The sequence below is a fragment of the Cololabis saira genome, chromosome 19 (genome assembly GCF_033807715.1).
Source record: "Cololabis saira isolate AMF1-May2022 chromosome 19, fColSai1.1, whole genome shotgun sequence".
Classification (NCBI taxonomy): Eukaryota; Metazoa; Chordata; class Actinopteri; order Beloniformes; family Belonidae; genus Cololabis; species Cololabis saira.
The window spans coordinates 11,433,136-11,456,821 of record NC_084605.1 but is presented as its reverse complement, the minus strand read 5'-3'; the positions used below and the strand labels follow the sequence as shown (position 1 = coordinate 11,456,821).

General features: G+C 39.4%; 2 protein-coding genes across 2 annotated transcripts in view; one reads left to right on the top strand and one right to left on the bottom strand.

The window, feature by feature from the left end:
* Nucleotides 1–447, top strand: part of ca15b (carbonic anhydrase XVb) — a 3,191-nt gene extending 2,744 nt beyond the window's left edge. Inside the window, exon 9 of the mRNA XM_061708627.1 lies at nt 1–447. This exon is cut by the window's left edge and continues 3 nt beyond it. Coding sequence (XP_061564611.1) covers nt 1–186 — 186 coding nt within the window. The 3' untranslated portion in view covers nt 187–447.
* A 3,243-nt stretch (nt 448–3,690) lies between these two features.
* The window catches only part of mmp25b (matrix metallopeptidase 25b), a 30,769-nt gene continuing 10,773 nt past the window's right edge, over nt 3,691–23,686 (bottom strand). Inside the window, exons 7-16 of the mRNA XM_061708385.1 lie at nt 18,458–18,549; nt 15,806–15,938; nt 15,525–15,669; nt 15,002–15,285; nt 14,695–14,874; nt 8,679–8,763; nt 7,567–7,649; nt 7,268–7,420; nt 5,723–6,016; nt 3,691–4,211 (exon numbers count right to left, since the gene is read on the bottom strand). Coding sequence (XP_061564369.1) covers nt 3,937–4,211; nt 5,723–6,016; nt 7,268–7,420; nt 7,567–7,649; nt 8,679–8,763; nt 14,695–14,874; nt 15,002–15,285; nt 15,525–15,669; nt 15,806–15,938; nt 18,458–18,549 — 1,724 coding nt within the window. The 3' untranslated portion in view covers nt 3,691–3,936. The remainder of the gene's footprint in view (nt 4,212–5,722; nt 6,017–7,267; nt 7,421–7,566; nt 7,650–8,678; nt 8,764–14,694; nt 14,875–15,001; nt 15,286–15,524; nt 15,670–15,805; nt 15,939–18,457; nt 18,550–23,686) is intronic.

Sequence of the window (23,686 nt, the reverse complement as noted above, 5' to 3'; positions counted from 1 at the left end):
AATCATTTCAGCACAATGCTGCACATCTCCAACACTACAGATTCACCTTTGATGGTCAACGTCTTCCGAAATATCCAGCCAGCGCAGCCAGTCACAACACAGCGCGCCGCCAGTAGCGGCTCTGCCACCAAACTCAGCTCCCTGGCCAGTTTGATGCCTCTCGGCCTGCTTCTCTGGAGGAATTAGAGTAAAATATAACCAAAGCTAAGGTTTCAGAGAACCAGGCCAACCTGTTGGTGGATTTTACTTATTTTAATGTTTAAGTATTCACTGAGAGCTTAAATTGGCACCCTCAAACCAGCTTGTGTAGCAGTACTAACATTTGATCAATGTTTTCTAAATGACTCTGAACCATACAAGACCATTTTAATACTCAGTATAGCTCTCCATTGATGAAGTTTGGACATGACAACTCTGTTCTAATAAAGTTGCCCCTGATGTTGTCTACAGGGTTGTCAGCCTGTAACTTTGCTCATCTATTATTGGTTATAAATGTCAGATGGTGTGTACTTTAAACCCTTAACAGCTCAAGTTGTCCAGCTCTGTTCCAGAAGAGCCTCCTTGGTAAATACCAGTGGGAATTATGGACAGCAATGTGAGGTCACAACTTCCAACTTTACTAAATGTCTTTATTAAATACATTTTTAAACTGGAAGGACTTAAGATACTGAGTTCTAAGGGTTAAAGGATGAATAGAATTTGGTGTTCATGTGAAAATAAGCTATCCTTGCTATGGAGTAACAAAGCAGTACCAAGTGTCTGACGGACAAATGCCCAAATTTTACTGGTTTAATGTGGTTGAAATTTGTCAGTCTGTAACAACACTTTTCTGTATTTCTTTGACACTCTTTCCAGTCATCACTCATTAATTTCTTTCAAACCTATATTTCTATAAAGAAGCCTGACTTTTCTTATAGCTCAACAGTGGCTACATCTGTAGCTATAATATATCGCACTGATCTGAAAGCACAAGCTGACTTTAATAGTTGGTGTAATGAAGGATTGACGTGTAACTTTGTCAAAAGATGTATTTATCTACATAAATAAAGGCATCCATGCCTTTTATAGTGTGATGCATAACTTGCACATTGTAATGTATATGACCTCCTGAAATAAAAAAAATATTAAAATATTTGTCGTTTTATTGAAATGAATCCATTGCATTGTGGAAGAAACTTAAACACAAAATGTGATCCATCGTGTTAAACTTGAGATGCTTGATTGTTGTGAGAGCTCGTGTTCACCTGACTACGGTAAACACACAGGTCATGAGGCGGGTTTACTCTATTTAACAAAGGTCTGCATTTTTTTTTTATCCCTCATCTAATGTCCTTTAGAACTAAAGTGAAAATGCATTTGTTCCCCCTTTTTATGTCAACCTTAAACAAAAACCTAAAAGCTTATTTGAGTAACAGAATAAACATTGCTTTACAAATTGAGATGTATGTTGAATTACTAGATTGTGAATCATTAACCGACAAATGTGTAACCCAAAGCATTATCTAACTTGAAGAATTGTGAATGTGGGAGGTTAAAATGTTATGAAAATTAAAGCTGCAAAGGTAAGGTTTTTTTTCTTCATTTTTCAAAGCTCTACATTTACCACTGTGAAAAATATTTTGTTTATAATATAAGGCGATAAATTCCCAGTTCACTCTGGTTTTGGTCATCTGTGTACTTCTCTTCAGATGGCGAACAGAAAACAAAAAGCTTTAACACAGGCTAGATTAAATTTAACATTGTGCTTCTATCAATTAATTTCGAGACCAAACAAGCACCTTTCGTTAAGGCAAACATTCTCAAGGAGTCAAAAATTGAGGCCTTTTAATTCTATTTTATAAGAGTGAGTAGAAAAATGACACTGCTGTTTTCATAAATACTGATGACTACTATAGAAAACAGATTTGTAATCACATCTGATTAAAAAAACAAAAATGTTAAAAACCTTTTAGCTTTACATATTGTACCCATGACATTTATATTGCATGTAAAAAGCTTACATAACAGCATTTTTAACATGCTACAAATTGAACGCAAAGCAAATAAATTTGAAACATGACAAGTTTAAAAGCCACTCTATGTAGCAATACCATGTCTGACCACATGGGGGTGTATACCTCTGTTGTGTTGACAAGAGATCCTGATAATACTGTGCTTGACTGGGGATGGTCTACCCATGACTGTATCAATGGATGAAGCATTTGGTCACGTGGCCAATGAAGACTGCTTAGGAAGCCTGTCTTTCTTCGTATGGGGCGCAGCCATGTTGCTCAGCATGCATGTCAATCAAAGTTAGCTTTGCTCCCAGCTCCTTCAGCAGAACCCCTCTGAAATATTTGCACAGCTGCCGCCAGATGTTTTCAGCGGGAAACATCGCTTGACATGTCGACTCGACAAGGAAATCAAAAATGAGCATCATGTTTAGCCAATCCTGGGTTAGTGCAAATGGGTTGTTGCTTTTGCGAAGTGCCGTAGCATGACAATTACGGATGAGGAAGTGATAACAGCCAGTGTTTGGCTGAGCCAACTGTCAATAAATCATATTATAAATAAATGTATTGCTTGATATAAACTCTCCTGGTGTGGTACAAAAAAATCCCCATCCTCAGAATATCCATGTGTGAGAAGCCAAATAGTTGAGACCAAACAGTTTTGTGAACCAGGCTGTAAATATGTTTATTTCTGCTCCATTTTAAGACAGTATTTATCGGTTGGTTAAGGGACTGCAACGAAACTTCCCGAAAGGTTCCCAGTATCAACCCGGCAGTGTGTAGCATGTCTTGTACTTGTACGCTTCTTTGTTTCTCACACGCAGGTTCACGCAGGAAGTAAATATACTGCCTCCATGTGGTTAGAAGTGGTACTACTAGATACTATATGGCTTTGAGTAGATAGCAGACGCACAAGTATCAGATTCTCTCTTTAAATCTATTAATGGGGTTAAGTATGTTGGGTTGCCAGTTTGTAATCCAAACATAAAGTGGTTGTGTAAGATCCTTTTATGAAGAAGGAGTGTTACTTGTGCACGCTCATGGTTTTAAATTTCCATTTCTCCCACAGAAGCGTAATGTAATTTAATGCTTGTTCCAGCAACACAAAGATGTGAAACACTATAGCAGGATGGAGAGGAGATGCATAACGCTGCTATTTGTGAAAAGAATATCTATTGCAGTAGTTCAAACATTAAGAATGTTGTGTACACATAAATTCATATAAAAATGTTAAATTAAGTGATTTCAGAGTTTTGATGAATTGGCACTAGCCTTAAAAACGGTCATGTGGTGCAACCATGATTCATATTAAAATAAATTAATTTCCTTAACATCTTGACATCTTTTTTTTACAAGTTTTCAGTATTATACAAAAATGGTTGTTTTTTTTAATGGGCGCCACATGATATTTCATGAAATGGACATCATCAGTCAAACTTTGTTTGTATGTTATGATGGAAATATAAATACAAATGTGTTGCATTCTTACACACTACAAGACATTTGGGAAATCATGCCAGATTGGGCAGAAGATTGATTTAAAAACATTTACAGTGATTTCAAAAAAAGTTTTCAAAACAAGAGTCATGGTCGGACGGTCGCACCACATGACATTTTGACGCTTAAAACAACAACAAAATCCCAAATAACTAGTATTTTTTGTAAAATTCAAGTGGGTCCATATGTGGGACAGAAAAAAATCTGTTTTTCAGAAAATATAGGCGTCACGTCATTGACCCTTATACAGATTGACAATTTGTTTTGATGTGACAAAGTATTAAAAGGCCTGCAATTGAAATATTTCAAAAAGCTTTTTGTAACATGTAATTTTGACACCAGCGTGTGAGTTACGATTTTCCATGAGTATATGATGATGTAAAGAGTCTCTACATACTGATACATGATAAAAGTAGCACAAAAACATCCACTCAGTTTTGAACACACATCAAAGAAATCCCAACATCAGGTGTCTAATCAGCTCATTCATTCCCAGTACAACAGAGATCAGGAGGAGCCAGCTGCTCCTCAGAGAAGGGGAAGATCCGCTCAAGTCACACTTGCATCCCTTTGGGAATCGTGGAGCTAGCGTAGGAGAAGGGGGAGGAGGAGCTGGACATCTGAGCCAGTCCACTGCAGTGGACCTCGGAGTCACGATGTCCTGGGTCAGCCCTCCCTTGGTCAGCACCCAGTACAGGTTGTCCTTAAAGAAGTAGGCATCTCCTGAAGAACGGCAGCAGTAGCACTCGTCATTAAACAACTTACAACAATACACCAAAAAGCTACAGCTGAGTGCAACACAGAAACAGAATAAACACAGTATAAGTATGACTTTGTTTTCTTTTTACTTAACAACATCTGACAGCTAACTTTGCTTTGAAATGACATGTTTGTACAATGATGCTGCAACTGTGGCTCTTCTGGATTGATATTTAGGAAGCTTGTAGCGCCACCTGCTGGCACATCATTGGCACTGATGTGCACAGAAAAAATAATAGATGTTTTAGTTTTCAAGTGGAGTGCAGCTGAATTCATCATCTGACTGTATAGGACTTCAGATCCTTTAAATATAACCTCTGAGTTGTGATGTTTGTATGTAGGCAACTGTGCTTCTCTACATTAAATCTTTCAGACGAAGCTAAGATGTTTTCTGAATTTTTTTTTGCTGTTTTTTGCTCAATGATTTACTTTGAGATAAAGTGAGTGTGGGCTATAGTCAGCATCAGTGTGTCGCTTGGATAGGTTGAAGTTTCCCAAGCTCTTTAGTTCATGAGAAAATTTCTTTATCGCATGTGTCACACGTTATTCTTATTTTAATTTCCATTGAATTGACCACATTTCATGCTGCCTACTAGGGCTGTTCGATTAATCGATTTTAAATCGTAATCGCGATTATGTAATTAGAACGATGTTAAAACGTGAAAATCGTAAAAACGATTTTTCACTTTTTTTTTTTTTTTTTTTTTCTTTTTTTTTTTACCTTGTCTGCACACATATTAATGATTGATACCATATTAATGATTGATGGAAATACCTCTCAATACCTGCGACAAGTGCCCCATCGGAGAGGCTGTTTAGTGTAGGAGGGGGCGTTGCCACCGGGCATCCCTCAAGCCAGATGCGGTAGACCGGCTCGTGTTCCTTGCAAAAAACTTGCAAATGTGAATAGCAAATGTAATGACTGACATTACACACCTCTACCTCCTTCATGGGTTGCATTATTATTTAGCATGCAAAGACCCAGTTTAGTTTAATTAGAAAATGTCTTGTTTTATTTAATTCGAAATATAACTTACTGTATGTTTGCAAGTGCTGATTTGCTGATTTTTTTTCAGAGATAAAACTTTATATTATATTTATTATATTATTATTATATTTATTATATTATTATATTTTATTATATTTTATTATATTATTTAAAACTTTTTTTCAACTTATTTTACAGAGTTTTGCACTTTATTCATTCATTTTTGGTTTAATAAGAGCAAAGTTTGCACTTAAAGCCCAATGGGGCAAATGTTCAATAAAAAAACAGCATATTTGAAATCATTTCTTTGCCTTTTGTCAATTCACAAAATAATCGTAATCGAAAATCGGATTTTGAGAGAAAAAAATCGAGATTTTATTTTTGGAAGTTCAGAAACATCCTCCCCCTGACCTAACCTCTGTGGTTTCATTCATCCGTCCTCTGTCAGACATTGACTACATATTTATACATCTGGGCTCAGTGTTACCTTCTCTCGAGCTAATGACGTCATCCATATGGGTGGGCATTCCTCCCCAGAGGCTGCTGTCCCGTGGGTAGCCCGACTCTGGCTGCTTGGGCACCTGCTCATCCCTGCGGCCCTCATCGAACCTCCAAAACTCCCCTTCACTGAACAGGTAGGTTTTGCCATTATGGGCCCAGATGAAGGCTGCGTCCACCTTGCCCACGGGTGCCCCGGCTTTTGTCTTCATACCCCAGTCAGAGACGGGCCGGGGATACCCACGCATGGCCTGTGTGTCTTTAAAAACCCAGTACTGAGATCCTGGACAAATGGAGGACAATATGAGAGAGAATATGTGTCAAGATCAGAGTTATCAGAGTCTTGTGCTAGCCTTAGTTTACGACGGAGTATAAGGGCCAAACAAAAAAACAAAAAAAAGGAAATTACGAGTCATAATGTAATGAGAATAAAGTCGTAAAATTATGAGAATAAAGTCATAATATTACGAGAATAAAGTCGTAAAATTACGAGAATAAAGTCATAATATTACGAGAATAAAGTCGTAAAATTACGAGAATAAAGTCATAATATTACGAGAATAAAGTCGTAATATATTATAAATATATAAATATAACTTCACAAGATGCTCAATATTCCTAATTTTAACACAGGGAGAAGAAGCTCTTCCTGTTAGAGTTCTCATGAATTATATTCTCATAATATTACGACTTTATTCTCGCAACATTACGACTTTATTCTCGTAATGTTACGACTTTATTCTCGTAATTTTTACGACTTTATTCTCGTAATATTACGACTTTATTCTCATAATATTACGACTTTATTCTATTACGACTTTATTCTCGCAACATTACGACTTTATTCTCGTAATTTTACGACTTTATTCTCATTATATTATGACTTTATTCTCGTAATTTCCAATTTTTTTTTGTCTTAGTTTGGCCCTAATACTCCGTCGTATTAGTTTGTGTAGGTTTATGTCAAGATTTTTGTTTGAATTCAACTTGTTTTTATTTGTAATTCATATTTCTGTGTCACTATATTAAGATACATTTCTTAAATCAAGTAATCACAACAAATTAGAAACTGTGTTATCTACAGTCGGGTCTAGAAGTATTTGGAGAGTGACAGAGTTTTTAATTTGATTAGATTTTTTTTTCTTTTTTTGTATTGTTATTGTAAAACTTTACAATGGATCGGAGATATAACAATCAAGATGCAATCAAAGTAAAGACTTTTATCTTAAAATTTGAGCAGTTTCACAAAAATATGGCATTAACAGTACCACAAGATTAAACCAAGATAAACTTCGGTCAGAATGATGGAGAGAGAAACATATGGAGGAGGAAAGGTTTGCAGTGTTATGGTATGAGCAGTGGAACTGGCCCTCTGGTGGTTATTGATCATTGCTGATAGAAGTAGAGTTTGGAGGTGTTAGTGTTATAATCTCATCCTTCTGATATGAATTAAACATGTTCTCCCCTTCTACTCGGACTTTAGACTACCAAATTAAAATCAGTTACTACCAAAAATAAAGACTTTTCCCCTTACCGATAAAGAAGACGATTTTATGGTCAGACTTCCTCTCGTACGCAGCATCAATCTTGCTAACATCAGACGGAAGGCCCATCCAGAAGTTTTTGATCTGCGCCGGCCTCAGGGACACCAACGACCCGTCTCGCTTAGTTCTCCAGAAATGTGGACCTTTCCAAGAAAAGGGAACAAACACAACACCAGCACGATGAGTCATTGTTTATGCAGAAACAGTACAGATTATGGTGCTACGCATGAATAACTTTGGCACAATCAATACATTTCCTCCTCTAAAGTTTATTTTTCAATTATCTTACCCCTAAAGAAAAAGACCTCTCCCCTGATGTTTGCCACGGCATCAAAGCCTCCCTGACACCTCTGTTGGGATGAAGGATCATACCTGGGACAGGGAACATTTAGTTAAAACTCTATTGTCACAGGTCATGGACCAATGGTGGTGGTGGTTAGGGTTGCCACCTTTCAGAAATAGAAATAAGGGACGCCCTGATTTCAGCAGCGCAGGAGCCAAAAAAAAGCCCCAAAACTTCTAAACTGAATAAAAATTTGTTTATTTTATATGAAAAAACAAAATGCTTTGATTTAAAGTTTAAAGTGCTTTAATAGCATTGAACTTTCATTATGACTGTACAGACAGCCAACCATACTAGCAACTGAAATAGCCTCCTATGCTATGTATGTCCACATCAGCCCAGATGTATAATATAGCTACAGGTGAAGAATATGGTGTAAAAGTTAATTTATTTCAATAATTCAAGTAGAATATGGTGTAAAAGTTAATTTATTTCAATAATTCAACTAGAATATGGTGTAAAAGTTAATTTATTTCAATAATTCAACTAGAATATGGTGTAAAAGTTAATTTATTTCAATAATTCAACTAGAATATGGTGTAAAAGTTAATTTATTTCAATAATTCAACTTAAAAGGTGAAACTAATATATTACCTATTACATGCAAAGCAAGATATGTTAAACCTTTATTTGTTATAATTTTGATGATGGAAATGTTTATTGATTTCATCAAATATTCTCTAATCTGTGTTCTATTTTGTTAATTACTGATAAATGTAGTGTTGATGTGTGTGTGACAGACGTGTGTATGGGGTGTTAATGAAAATACGGGACAAATCGCGTCCCGTATTAGTTCAATAAGGGACGCAACATTTTTTTCTCAAATAAAGGATAATTCCGTATTTTACGGGACGGGTGGCAACCCTAGTGGTGGTGGTGGTGGTGGTGTGTGGGGGAGGGGGTTCAACTTTGACCGCAAGTTTCCCCTCAGACGGTTGCTCTTATTACTGCTATTAAATTACCCATCATCATCCACTTGTCCAAGAGTGCATCGATACAACGTAAAAGCAAATGCTAAGTGCTTTTTGACCGCATGGAGGAAAGCTGGATGAACTCACGAGTGCGTTGGCCTTGGAGGAGGGGGACTGGGCAGGCGTGGGATGCCAGGATCACTAGCGTCCGGTCGCCCACCCTCTCTCACACCTGAAACAGAATAATGACAACACTGAAGTAAAAATAAAAGCTGATGACACCAGAGTAAAAAAACTTTTCAAGCAACCCACATTGTTCTTGGTAACTGAGGATATGTTACAGACAGGATGCTTAAGACCTGAAAGGAAGTGATTCAATAGTTCATATGTATTTTGGCACCCTTATACACCTCAATACAAGATTAACAACTGATGTCATCAGAGGGCGGCCGAGGCCTTTTTATTGTGACTTTAATAAGCTCATGTTACACCGGTAATGACGTAAATCAAAGACTGGGGGAAATTTTAACACGCAGAATAACTGATTATCAGATGTTTTCTTTGGTTACCCAGACGTCCAACCTCCAACAGTCCAGAATCACATGTGCTAGTCCAGGGGTCGGCAACCCAAAATGTTGAAAGAGCCATATTGGACCAAAAACACAAAAAACAAATATGTCTGGAGCCGCAAAAAAATGAAAAGTCTTGTACAGTATAAGCCTTAGAATGAAGGCAACACATGCTGCATGTTTCTATATTAGTTAGAACTGGGGGAAGATTTTTTTTTTTTCATTGCACTTCGAGAAAAAAGTTTAAATGTTGAGAAAAAAGTCGAAATGTCAAAAAAAAAAGGTGGAAAAGTCGAGAAAAAAGTCGAAATGTTGAGAAAAAAGTCAAAATTTTGAGAAAAAAGTCGAGAAAAAAGTCAAAATTTTGAGAAAAAAAGTCGAAATATTGAGAAAAAAGTTGAAATGTTAAGAAAAAAATTGAAATGTCGAGAAAAAAGTCAAAATTTCAAGAAAAAAGTCAAAATGTTGAGAAATAAGTCGAAATGTCGAGAAAAAAGTCGAAATGTTGAGAAAAAAGTCGAAATTTTGAGGAAAGGGAATAGAAAAAAAGAGAAAAAAAGGAAAAAAGAAGAAAAAGAAGAAAAAAGAAAAAAAAAGGAAAAAAAAATAAAATGATTTTTTTTTTTAAAAGCTCCAGGAGCCACTAGGGCGGCGCTAAAGAGCCGCATGCGGCTCTAGAGCCGCAGGTTGCCGACCCCTGTGCTAGTCTGATTAAGGATTTTGAATTGATTAAAGGTGTGAGTCTGTAAGTGTGAGAGAGTGTGTGGCTGTTTGGCTGTTTGTCTATGTGTGGACCTATGATTGACTGGTGACCTGTCCAAAACAAGAATATAGCCTTCATAAAACAGTGATGGTTAATGGCATTTCTGACAGAAGTTATCAAAACACCCTCAAGATGTTTCTGTGAAACAGTTTCAAAGGCTAATCCATTTTGGAAAAAGCAGGGTCTAACTGCAAAGTTTATAGATCCAGGGATTAAGCTGAGTGTAACAGCAGATTCAAGCTCACATATGGGTGTTTTACCTGATGCAGATTATATTAACACTTCCATATTCTATTCCCTAGTCTTATATCCTGTTTTTCACTTTGTATGCATCTCCTATTCTTCCTTGCACCTGCCTTGATTGTTCCCACCTGTGTCCTGTGACTCAATCAGCTCCTGGGTGTACGTTTGCACTCTAATGTGATATATTTATGTCAGTGTGTGAGGATTCTGGTTTCTCCATAGATAGAAAGACTGACAGTGGCTTACATTTTTGACTTTCCTGTGAGACTTCCTCATAGTTCCTTGTGAAACTGCGTGAATGTCACAATAGAGGACACTTAATCAACCCAGTCTTGATCTAGAAACAGTTTTTTCTACAGATTCAAAACATAACAATGACAAGCCCAAATAATAAGATGTCAACACTTAATGCTGTTTATTTTTCCTATTAGGGCACCTTTTATATTAATATAGATAACCCCAACCATGCTTTGGTTCTTACACATAACTGTTTACTTTTCTATACCTAACCTAAACAAAGTACTCTGAAATATAAAAAAATGAATTGGAAAAGTGAAAGAACATTGTAAACATGTTGGGCCGATGACTGTCACACCCTTAGGTTTGACTTCCTACCTACTTATATGATGGATGTTAAAAGTGGTAAAGATAAATTCAGCTGCAGGAACTTTGAATCCATTGCATTGTTTCTGGCAACAGCAGTTACATATCTGAGCAGACACAACGAAATCACTCAAGAAAAATAAGAGCAGTCAACCAAATGAGAAACTGTCTGAGTAAGAAAGAGAACAGGAGTAAATCCTAAGCGCTCCTTTCAAACATAACCCCCATGCCTACAGGGTTTCTCTTGTCTGGCAGCTTTAAGTGCTTAAATGAAGATTGAAGGTAGCATAAAGGCACAAGAGCAGCAACGATTAGGCCCTATGAGATAAGGGTTTGTTCCAATGTTGTGCCAACCAAATTGTTTGAGTCCCATTGCTGTTTTTTGTATCTCTGTTCAAATTTCAGTTTATCCACAGTTTTACTGTTTTGTTTTTTTTTGCCTGCCCTTTAAAAGTTTCTGTAACGGTTTTGTCACTTCCTGTTTTATTTTGAAGTCCGAAATGCCATACTAAAGAGTATATACTCAAAAAGTATACTTAAGTTCGGCACACTTTTGAGTAAATATCAGTAGTATGCATTAATTGGGACGTACTACTCAGAGCGCACACGTCACTTCCTGCCGTTGGGAGGAAGTGACTTGTCACAGCAGCACTAGCAGCAGCGCACCGCTCTTTCCTGTTTATCCTGGCCGAAACAAGATGACATTATATGATATTATTATATACGAATATTATAATATTAATATTATATAATAATATTATTATACTTAATATTATACTTATGACATATACGTATCTGCACAGCACTTAGCAACCAAACACCGCTGCATTGCATTGTGGGAAGTTTCTGCTTAGCTAGTGTCCATCAATCCATACTAATAAATTTCTCCGGAATGAGTATGGATAGTGCATACTATTGAGTACGTACTAATGTTTCGGACGCACTAAAAAATCTCACATAGGCTGTATCCGAAATCGCATACTAACGTACTACATGCTACATACTGCATCAGTATGTACTGTATACTGCCTACTAAATAAACGATTCAGTACGCCGCTCCAGCAGACCGTTCACACAGCAGTAGCAGCCAAGTATCCCAGAATGCATTTCGCACCAAAACGACAGCAGAAGCTGAGAGCTAAAAGCTGTTTTAATTTCCGCTGTAGCGCTGTTAATATGCCACTTTATTAAGTTTTAATATTTTTTCAGGCGTAAAAGTAACCGTTAAGATCCCCAACCTGGGCTCGGTTTATCCAAATAACGCCTGTTAAGAAATTTGCTCTGATGTTTCGGGGATCAGAAGAGCCGCCGGCTCGGAGCAGCAGCAGCTCACGGCCGGAGTACAGACGTGATCGCCGGGTCGACCTACGCCGTCGTCCCGGGAAGAAAGTGATCCAATGAACTGACCTGCAGCTCTGTGGAGAATTACCGCTGGCTGAAATAAATCATTTAGGAAGATAAATGTTGGTTTAATAGATGAAATCTAACAGTTGTAGCTGCCACATTAGTTTGTCAGAATATAAAGTGAAGCTTCATGTTTTTACTGGAGCCCCAGAAGCAGCGCTGCTGCTCTGTCTGTACATCAGAGCAATTTTACAATTTTAATAAATGTATTAAAATGAACATATCAGTCTATTGAATTTCATTTTATTTTATTAAGCTACATATGTTTGGGTTTTTATTTAGTGCACCTCTACGTACTTGGTATAAAACATAATAAAAATAAAAATAATATCACGCGTACAGTATACAGTAGTACAGTAGTACAGTATAAAAGGCGATGTTACGTCATGTTATGTTATGTGTATGTTATGTCGCTGTTTTGTATTGCACTTGTGTTTTCTCAATAAAGCTTGTAAAAAAAAATAAATTGTGCTGTCCGGTCAAGGGCGCATTGCATTCTGGGACATAGTAGGCGAGGTAGACTGGTCTGATGCATGCTGTGGATTTTTTCCAAATCAGTAAAACATCCGGGTATTTTTCGCATTCTGCAGATTTTGCTTTTGTTCGCATACTGCATACTACATACTACATTTTGGCAAAATCAGTACGTACTAGTAGTACAGTATGCGATTTCAGATACGGCCATACTGTTTTTGCATACTCATTAGGGTGGAAGTATGGAATTTGGACGCAGCCAATGGCCGTTTCCGAAATCGACAGCGATAAAACTTCTCCCGTCCTTGTTCCCGAGGTGGTTCTGGACGCACCCCAGCCTGTCCCCGTTTCTCTGCCTGCGCCTCAGCCGACACCAAGGCCCCTGCAAAGGACCCGGTGTCCCCTCAGCCGACGCCGAGGACCCGGTGTCCCCTGAAGCCGGCCCCTAGGATTCTGTGTCCCCCGAAGCCGGCCCCTATGTCAAGGTTTTATCACTTCCTGTTATATTTTGAGGCCTGTGTCTTTGTGTTTAAGTTCTGGTTTGATCAACCTATTTCCCATTGGCCCTGATCGTCTGCACCTGTGTCTCGTTAACCCCTGTGTATATCTGGTCTTGTCTTTCCCTTGCTCCCTGCTGGTCCGTACTGTTTGTTCCTCCGTGTTTTCCATGTCAAGTCTTTGTAGTTTTTCTTGGTCACGTTCATGTTCTGGTTTTTGTATCCTGCACTGTAGCGCTTTTGGTTTTGTTTTGACAAATCACAGTTTTTGGGAACTCCTGCCTTCTGGTCTCCTGCATCTGGGTCCTCACATACGTAACCCTGACAGTTTCCAACTTAAACCAACCTCACCAATTAAATTATTTCAGTCAATATATGGGTTTCAGTTAGTGAGAGTTGCAACTGCAACGGAGTCAACCTCCCCGTCGGTACTGTAGTTGACGTGTGCCCGTGCAACGCAAGTGGGACCCACTGGCCTTTGGCAGTGACATCACCATTCTTTAGCAGTTCTGATTGAGAAATTGTTTTCCATTAATTTCAACATGACACTAACACAAACACCAAGTATGAAAAGCAAACTAGAATGCTAGATTGACATGGCAGGAGCTGTTTATTGATGTTTACTGTGTTTCTCTTTGCTGCGATTTCACGGCAGCGGTGACGATGAGGGAGAAGAAAAGACTTAAACCCTAAAGCTGACATTGAGAAGACTGAAAAAACAAGGACTGGTTTTGACTCGGTACAACTTCTTGAAAATGCTCCTCGCTGGGTGATTCCTGGTGATGGAGACACTGTAGTCAACCATATATCAACCAAACTTGTAACCACTGTTGATATGCAATGTATGGTCCTTATTTTTTTTTTTTTAGGATTAATTTCTATCTATCATCACTATTAACTACCTCACAATATAACTGATAACCACAACTAGTCACAATTATAACAATAACTAAGTACCAGACTCTGCATTGCTGCAATCTCAAACTTCATCTACACACCCCGTACAGACCCCTACAAACATTATTCTTTGTTTATTTATTTATAATTTTTATTTATTTATTTATTTATTTATTTATTTATTTATTTATTTATTATTTTTTTTATTTTATTTTTTTTGTTTACTTATTTTACTTTATTTATTTATTTTTTTATGATTAATTTCTATCTATCATCACTTTTGTATTTATGACAGTCTGGTTCCCTCCTCCACTGCTTATTTATTTATTTATTTATTTATTGGCTTTGTCTCGAACACAACAAAACCCAATCAAATTAAAAGCATCAGAATAAAAAAAATAAAAGCAAAACAATTTAACAGTCTCATTCAAAAATAAAACACACAGCAAAACAATGTGTTCGAGAGGGAACAGGAGGAAGCAGAACGCTTATCAATTAATTATCTCACAATATAACTGACAACTACAACTAGTCACAATTATAACAATAACTAAGTACCGGACTCTGCATTGCTGCAATCTCAAACTTCATCTACACACCCCGTACAGGACCCCCCCTGTAAAACTGAGATGAATATGTTTTCTTTCTTAACCATACAGAAAGCAAAGCTACCTATGTCTCTACCCTGTAAAATATACAATACAGTCACTGACCATAGATCTGCTGGATGGCCAGCTTGTCGTCCAGATCCAGCTTGAAGGTGGCGGCATCTCCTACAGGACCCTGGTAGTACGGTCTCATGATTGACGGATCAGAGGACGAGTGAGACAGGCCGAGGGCGTGGCCCAACTCGTGCACAGCCACTGTGAAAAGGTCTGTGGTGCTGCTGTCACCTTAAAAATATGAAGCCAAAGCGTTATATACTGGACAAACTGAAACAGCAGGCACTGATGATTGCATCTGACTATAAGCTGTACATCTACAGAAGTGCATCCCAATGAGATTTCAATCAATAGATACCTCCATAGCTCCAGATCTCATGGTCATCAAAGTGCGTGTCACCGGCTATTTCAGTCTTGCCGGGAAAGAAGGCGTGGGCCAGGGTGCCTCCCTGTCCATCGAAAGGGTACCCATCATCATGGAGCAGGCTTGCAAAAGATATTTTGATGTCACCTTCAGCTGTCTCTCTACGGAAATTCAGGGGGGTCACGTCACTCCAAGCTTTGAAGGCACGAAACAGCAGGCTTTCCACCGCCTCCTTAGGGAGGTCAGGTGAGGTGGAGGGTGTTGGGTAGCTGTGGATACTGCAGACAGGAATACACCATTTATGATTAAACAAATACAAATGTTTTCAACTTCAGCTTCAAGAAAAGTTTCAACCTATGAAATAAAATCAATCATACCTCATACCATTGTTTGGTTGTTTAACATACAAGAAGTATGAAAAACCCCAATGCAACAATGAATGATTTTTTTAAAAACAACAACTCATGATTCATTTGTGGAAGCAAAAAGCCACAATGCATCATGGCTGGGAACGAACCTCCAAGTGAGGTCCGTCTTATCCCACTTGAGGCCTGACAGAGCGTATCTTTTCCTCCGCCTCTTCCTCCTCCTCATGTCCTCAACTCCTACAATGTCGGGGAGCGAGCATCGCGGCGTAGACATGAGTTTGAGGGTTGCAGCGTCTGTAGGAGAAGTGCATTACATACAGTGTTTTAACATTTCAGAGCAGCTCACAATGAGCTTTGGTGCCGCAGACAAGGGAAATGTGATGTACATATGATGTATTGACTGGAGGGATGTAAGTTGTCAGACTGTTACCAAGCACTCCAGTTTCTTTGACCCCCCCGAACCTCTGCATGACCCGAATTGCATTCTCAATCCCCTCTTTGGTCTGCAGTCTACTTGTACGTGGGTCAGGAGGAGGAAGGTAGCCGTACCTGCTCAGCCAGTCCTGGACAAAAAAAAACAAAGAAAATGTGAGAATTTCCCACAAGAATAATGCAACGTATTTACTGTATCTAATGGATGCCCAAGTTTAAAGTGAAAGCTGGTTACGGTGGTGAGAGAGAGTGTGTGTGTGTGTGTGTGTGGCTCACTTACCGCGGGGTAAATACAAATGATCACAGATGTTATGAGGTATTATGAAATTCTCTTCACATTTAGTGATTGACATTATCTCAAATGTCTTCCTTCTTCTGACATTATTCACCTTGGTCTAAGAATCCACTGATATATTTTAGCATTAGGAGCTGAATCCCACCTGTTTTCTTTTATCTTACCATTACATAGTAACAGAAAGACAGTGGAGTATTAAATGCCAGTTTTATTGTGTTCAGATTAATATCAACAATCTGAACCATTAATCAGTTGTGCTTTCAAACCCAGTCACAGTCATCACAACACTAAAAATCCCTCTTACACTGATTTATCTGCAAAATCCAACTACTAGGCCTACAGAATGTCTGGTGTAGCTCAGGAAGAAGAGGGACTATCTTACCGGAAGTCTACAATGTCAAAATAGTCTTAAGAAATACTGAGGAACACATTTCCCAATGCCTCTCTCACATGTACGCTAAAAGCATTGCAAAATGAATGTACTGTAACATTCCTGTAACATATGATGACAGTTGAAGATGGACTTTGAAGCACAAGCAAAGTGAAGTTGCGTCTCTGAGGGACGCAGCAGCATCATAATGGCAGCACTTCTGCCAGTAAAACTAGTGTCAACAGCCAACCAAGTATTTAAGTGGTAATAGAGTTCAAATACTGGGTTAACGGATGTTGCGTTTCCTTGAAAGTGATCTTGAAACATCCTCTCTTCTTACCCTTCTTGTGCGGCAGTTGAAAGGGAAAAGGTGTTGGCCCACGGCCACACCTGTTTGTGGGTTTTACAGCAACAGATGTAAAACCCACCCTCTTTAAACGTTATACTCTCAACTCTTCATTTTGGGCTTTACGCATGCTGTATTATTAATATAATTATAATATATAATAATAATAATATATTTAATATACTTATTAATATAATAATTTGTGCTGATTACAAATAATATATTACAAATAATATAATATATTACAAATAATAGCACTGACCAAAACACCTGTAGAAATTCTGCAGCCTTCTGTAAGCTTTAAATATCCACTGGGCTTACATCAAATACATCAAAACACAAAAATAAAAAACAGTTTTCTGAACTTATCAATATACCTCTGTCCTTCACAGGATAAATAAAATGGATCACTGCAAAAACTCAAAATCTTAACAAGAATATTTGTCTTATTTCTAGTGAAAATGTCTCATTTTAGTAAAAAAAATCTCATTACACTTAAAACAAGACTCATCACTGGAAAAAACAACAATTTTCACCTGTTTCAAGTAGATTTTTACTTAAAATAAGTAGAAAAATCTGCATGTGGAACAAGATTTTATTGCTTGTAATGAGAAGATAAATCTTGTCCCATTGGCAGATTTTTCTACTTATTTCAAGTGAAAATTTACTTGAAACAAGTGAAGATTGTCAAATAAGTTATTTTTCTGGTGTTATTTTTCTGGTGATGACTCTAAATGTCTAAATAGCAGTAAAACCACATTCATTGATGAAATGACATAAGGGATGGAAAGGGGGATGGCAGTTTTACAGGGGGGATGATTTGGACCGTTTTTATTTCAGGGGGGATGCCATCCCCCCTCACCACCCCTCAACTCGAGTACGAATATAATACCCCACCGTACACACACACACACACACACACACACACACACACACACACACACACACACACACACACACACACACACACACACACACACACACACACACACACACACACACACACACACACATCCGCCCCTCCCTTCCCCCATATGGATAAATTAAATAACACTTGATTCTCAGACACGCAATATACGCAATATTTGAGTGTTTGTGAGGAACTTGTGTTCCTCAGAAACTGTTAGAGGAGCACGCAAATCGACGACACATTTCCCAATGTCCTTCCCTCATGTGGTTTACGCGTCTGCAATCAACCAAATGATTTATTAGTCACGTACATCATGTGATTAAAATAATTGTATAACCCTATGAAGTACAATTAAGTGACACGTTTTTTTCTTTCAGATTATTTAGGAATCATTTAAACACGCGTTTATAAATGCGATTCATGTCTTTATGAGCCATCACTTTTGATTTCTGTTTCCTTTGCCATGTGCTTGCGCTGTTTCATTCAATCCCGTTATAAAAGTCGGAGAAAAACGTGGGTATGGCAGATGTGGACACAGGCCAACAAACAACTGACATTTTTGATTTTTCATGTAATCCAGACAATGACCGATGCTCGTGCTGGTGTTTCAAGCCTGAATTTTGGTTCCGCGTTAAATCGACGCAGAGCCTACGCCGTAGAGTACGGCGTAGCCTACGGGGTATGGTCTGCGTTGGTGTAACGCGGGACCATAAATCAGCCTTCACTCACCACCGCTCTGCTGTACTGCTCCGGCTCCGCGGACGCGCTTCCAATGAAGTTGAGAACCACCAGCAGCAGAAGAGCCGGCTCCATCCCGGTCACTGCAAATAAATGTGTCCGTTAATCACAGGTTGTTCATTATCCAGAGGAGACACGGACATTTCTGTGAAGTGTCCCCAAACAAGGCTCACCGTTGTCTCTGCCCCGGAGCTTCTTCAGCGCCTCCTGGGGTTGGGCTGATCGATCAGCTCAATCTGTTCAGTCTGAACTCCCTCACACACTCAAGTGGAGCTTGCTTCCTTTTTTTTTTTTCAGGCTATATCCATATAAAGACATATACGCCCCTCGTGCATCAAAGCAAATGGTGAGGATGTTTATTCACGTATTAGAAAGAGGTCGATGACATGAACCTGTTTGCCTACAAGTCACATATTGATGGACTCCGGTGGATCCTGTGGACAAACCAGGGGCGTTAATTCAGTATGGCAAGGTATGGCAGCCGCCACACCTTGGCTTCAAGGGAAAATATAAATGTTTGTTTTTTAAATACATTTATGGAATTACTCTGTGTCTATTTGTATTGATTATTCTATTACTTAATACATATACAATAACTACAAATGCAAATCAGAACAACATGATCGATTTCACTAGTTATTTTACACTGCAAAAACTCAAAATCAAAATATTTGTCTTATTTCTAGTTAAAATGTCTAATTTTTAGTCAAAGAAATCTCATTACATTTAAGACAAGACTCAAAAACAACCATTTTCACCTGTTTCAAGTAGATTTTCACTTAAAATAAGTGGAAAAATCTGCCAGTGGAACAAGATTTTTTTGCCTGTAATAAGAAGATAAATATTGTCCCACTGGCAGATTTTTCTACTTATTTCAAGTGAAAATTTACTTGAAACAGGTGACAATGGTCAAATAAGTTATTTTTCTGATGATGACTCTTGTTTTAAATGTAATGAGATTTTTTGACTAAAAATGAGATATTTTAACAAGAAATAAGACAAATATTACTGGTAAGATTTTGAGTTTTTGCAGTGAGCGAGACTGCATTTGAAAAAGTTTCAATGTTCTTGACCACACAGATAAGCTCCATAGCAGACTTCTGTGATGAGTATTTGCTGGACGTGTTGATTGATACTCTAGTTAAGTTCTGTGACTCGTAACCTTGCCATACCTTAGCTTCCACTGAATTGACGCCACTGGGACAAACCCACATAAGACTAATTTTGCAGCCCTTTTTTGCTCATATGGGGCCACATTTAGATGCTAGCTGGGTTTGGAAATGTGCATTAGTCTTAATATTTCCACTGAGAGGCCAGGAGTGTGACAAAGCAGACATGTTGCCATTTTCATCATTTTTATCTCTATTTATTTCGTTCTTTGCAATACCTCGGCCAGGTGTCCCCTTTGAAAGATATGACAGGAAGAATAAATAAATTAAACTATGATGTAACCCGATCCAGATTAAGCTTCAACCAGGATGACCAGAGTCCAACCTTTCAATATTAGTTAGATTCCCAGACTAGAGGCCACAGCATCTCTCTGTACTGCCCCCATCCGTTTGTCCCATTCTCATGAACCATTCCTCAGGAATGCTTTGAGGAAGTGCCAGTTTGGTACCAAAGTTCATTCGGACTCAAGGAAGAACTGATTTAATCTCTGTGGTCAAAGGTGGGAGGTCTCGGTCATGAGTGACATCATAAAGCCAGTTTTTGGCCATTACCCAAGAATTCATCCTGTAATTAGCACACAAATGTCTGTGAGATGAAGGGATGCCAGTCAATATCGTGAATGTGAAAGGTCAGCTTCACACTATTGCAACGCATTACTCTGCAACAACACTTTTCTGGCCATTTTCAAAATCCAAATATAAGAATTACTACAGTTCACATTTTGATGCTTGTCTTCGGTATCCATTTTGAAGCTGTAATGATTGTGTGTAGATCTTTACTGTTAAGTTGAAGACGTGTTTGAAACTTCCAGGTTTCATCTGGAATTTTAAATGTGATAATAATAAGAAATGTCTATTACGTACTCTGCTACTAAGGATCACAGAATCCGCAAATGAAAGGCAGGTTTTGCAAGTAAAGATATGTTTTATTTTTGACCCAATGGTTCTTTTGTTCAGGTTGAAAAGAAAAAAAAAAAGAATGATGCACGTGATTATTTACAATAGTGATCGGAAGCAGTTTACAAATTAAATCCAAAGAACTAAAGTTTATATAAAGAAAATGACTCCAACGTAAACCAAAGAAACAAGCATAAGAACTGGACCCTAACCTTAAAATAATAAATCCACTAACTAAACCTAACCTTTAACAAAAACAAAAGTACAACAAAATTACCTATACTAAACTGACTATTCTAAATCAATCCTCCAAAAAAATTAGGCTTTTACATAGTCAGGCGTTGGAGCCATCTAGTATTTTTCTTACTGCTTCCATTCACAAGTGCTTCAACAAACAAGATTTAGCAGGAACCAAACTTAAGGGCAGAAAGGCTGAGGGAAACCAAACATTTAGCCCCAAAGCTCACACAACCTCCAAGATGGACAGCACGTCTTCACACATGGGTTTGAGTGAGACGACTGCCAACGAGCACTGCTCCAGCAGCAGCTTTGTAGGGGGAGAGGTTCCCTCTGGTTGGCTTCCGGTAGAGGTGGGCGTCGCTCTCCATCAGCACACCTGCAGCAGCTCCAACTCCTCCCACACCAGAGGACCTAAGCTCACAGGTGATTTAGTGGTGGCCACCTCCAACAGGGAATACTCTCAGCCAACTAAACCTCTGCACCCCAATAGCAGACACTCATAAATGAATAAAAATAGTAAACAAAAATAGTACATTTACAGGGACGTAACACCCCCACCCTCAAAATCAAACATATGCCCTCAAAAATATGTTGATATGATTTAACACCAAGCCCGAGATAGGGCATCAGCCAGAACATTATCTGCTCCCCTCTTGTGTCGGATTTCCAAATTATAATCCTGAATGAGGACAGCCCACCGCATGAGCCGTTGGTTATGGTTACGCATGCGCTGCAAAAATACTAGAGGGTTGTGGTCGGTGTAACAGACAACTGGCAGCGGACTTGACCCAACATACACCTCGAAGTATTGCAGCGCAAGTAACATAGCCAGCGCCTCCTTCTCAATGGTCGAATAATTCACCTGATGTTTGTTGAATTTTCGTGAGAAGTAACAGACAGGATGATTGACCCCATTCACAGACTCTTGCAGCAGCACAGCTCCAGCTCCCACCCCACTGGCATCCACCTCTAGAGAAAAGGGACGGGAGAAGTCAGGAGCAGCCAACACGGGCGCACTGCACAGGAGAGATTTAATGGACTCAAATGCATGTTGACACTGAGGAGACCAGATAAATGCTCTTTTCGGACTTAACAGACTGGTCAAGGGGTGGGCAACGGTGGCGAAGTTGGCACAGAAAGACCTGTAGTAGCCCGCTGCGCCTAAAAACTGGCGTAAGCCACGCCGAGTGGTAGGAGCGGGGTAGGCGGAAATAGCAGCAACCTTAGCCTCAACAGGCCGAACTTGTCCTTGCCCCACTTCTTTGCCTAGGTAAGTGACTGTAGCCTTACCAAACTCACATTTAGCCAAATTCAGAGTCAAAGAGGCTTTCGCTAAACGCTCGAACACAATTCTGAGGAGGTTAATGTGCTCCACCCAGTCCCCAGAATACACAATTAGATCGTCTAAATAAGCATTGCAGTTGGGCACCCCCTCCAACACAATGTTAACGAGCCTCTGAAAAGTGGCCGGTGCGTTGCACATACCAAAGGCCATGACGTCATACTGCATGAAATGATCAGGAGTAACAAAAGCAGATATTTCAGAAGCACGGCGCGTTAATGGCACCTGCCAGTAACCCTTAAGCAAGTCTAACTTGGTCACAAATGCAGCAGAACCCAAGTTATCGACACAGTCTTCCATTCTAGGGAGAGGATAAGAATCTTGCACAGTGACTGCGTTAACCTTCCTGTAATCAGTACAAAACCTAGGGCTGCCGTCTGATTTAGCCTGTAATAGACAGGGAGAGCTCCACGGACTCGAACTCGACCGCGCTAAACCATTTGAGATCAAATACTCCACCTCTTTTTTCATGAGCGCTCGTTTGGTGGGATTGACGCGGTACGCGTGCTGTTTAATAGGCCTGGCGCGCCCCACGTCAATATCATGCTCTAGCACAGTAGTGCGAGTAGGAACATCCCCAAATATCACAGGAAAATCGGCAACTAGCTGGACAACATCACTCCGGTGTTCGGGAAGTAAGTGACTTAAGTGATCTGGCAATTTGGCAATCATTTCCGAGTTGCATAACCGAGGATGTTGTGTGGGAAACGCACGCAACCTTAACCCATCATCCTCTGGCACCTGCGAATCAGATTCACCCCGAACATTAGAACCAATAGAGGTGGTTACAGGCTCTGCCGCTAATAACCCTACCTCTCTAACATGGAATGGTTTCAACATGTTCACGTGACAGACACGGCTCTTACGCCTTCTGTCGGGAGTGCCAATCACATAATTAGTGTCGCTAATCTTCTCCAGGATCACATGTGGCCCAGAGAAACGGGATGACAAAGCGGAGCCAGGGATAGGCAGCAGCACTAACACCTGGTCTCCTGGAGAGAAAGAGCGCGCAACAGTGGCCTTATCATAGTGCTCTTTCATCTCTTTTTGAGAATCACTCAAAAACTCTCTGGCTAGGGCGCATGCTTTACCAAGACGCCCGCGGAACTTACTCACAAAGTCAGACACATTCATCTGGGGAGAGACGTTCGCGTCCATAAATCTGTCCTTGAGGACCTTGAGAGGACCGCGAACCGTGTGGCCAAAAATGAGCTCGTTCGGGCTGAAACCCAACGACTCCTGCACTGCGTCTCGAGCAGCAAAAAGAACAAATGGGATCCCCTCATCCCAAGAACGTGAAACGTCGAGACAGTATTTTCGGAGCATAGACTTCAACGTCTGATGCCACCTCTCCAGCGCACCCTGGGACTCGGGGTGATAAGCGCTGGACACAACGTGCTCAATGGACAGAACTTGCATAACTTGTCTGAACACCTTGGAAAGGAAGTTACTCCCTTGGTCACTCTGGACTATTTTAGCAAATCCCCAAGTAGCAAAAAACTTAGTCAGAGCTTTGATCACAGAAGTGGCGGTGATTTTACGCAGAGGAACTGCTTCGGGGAATCTAGTGGC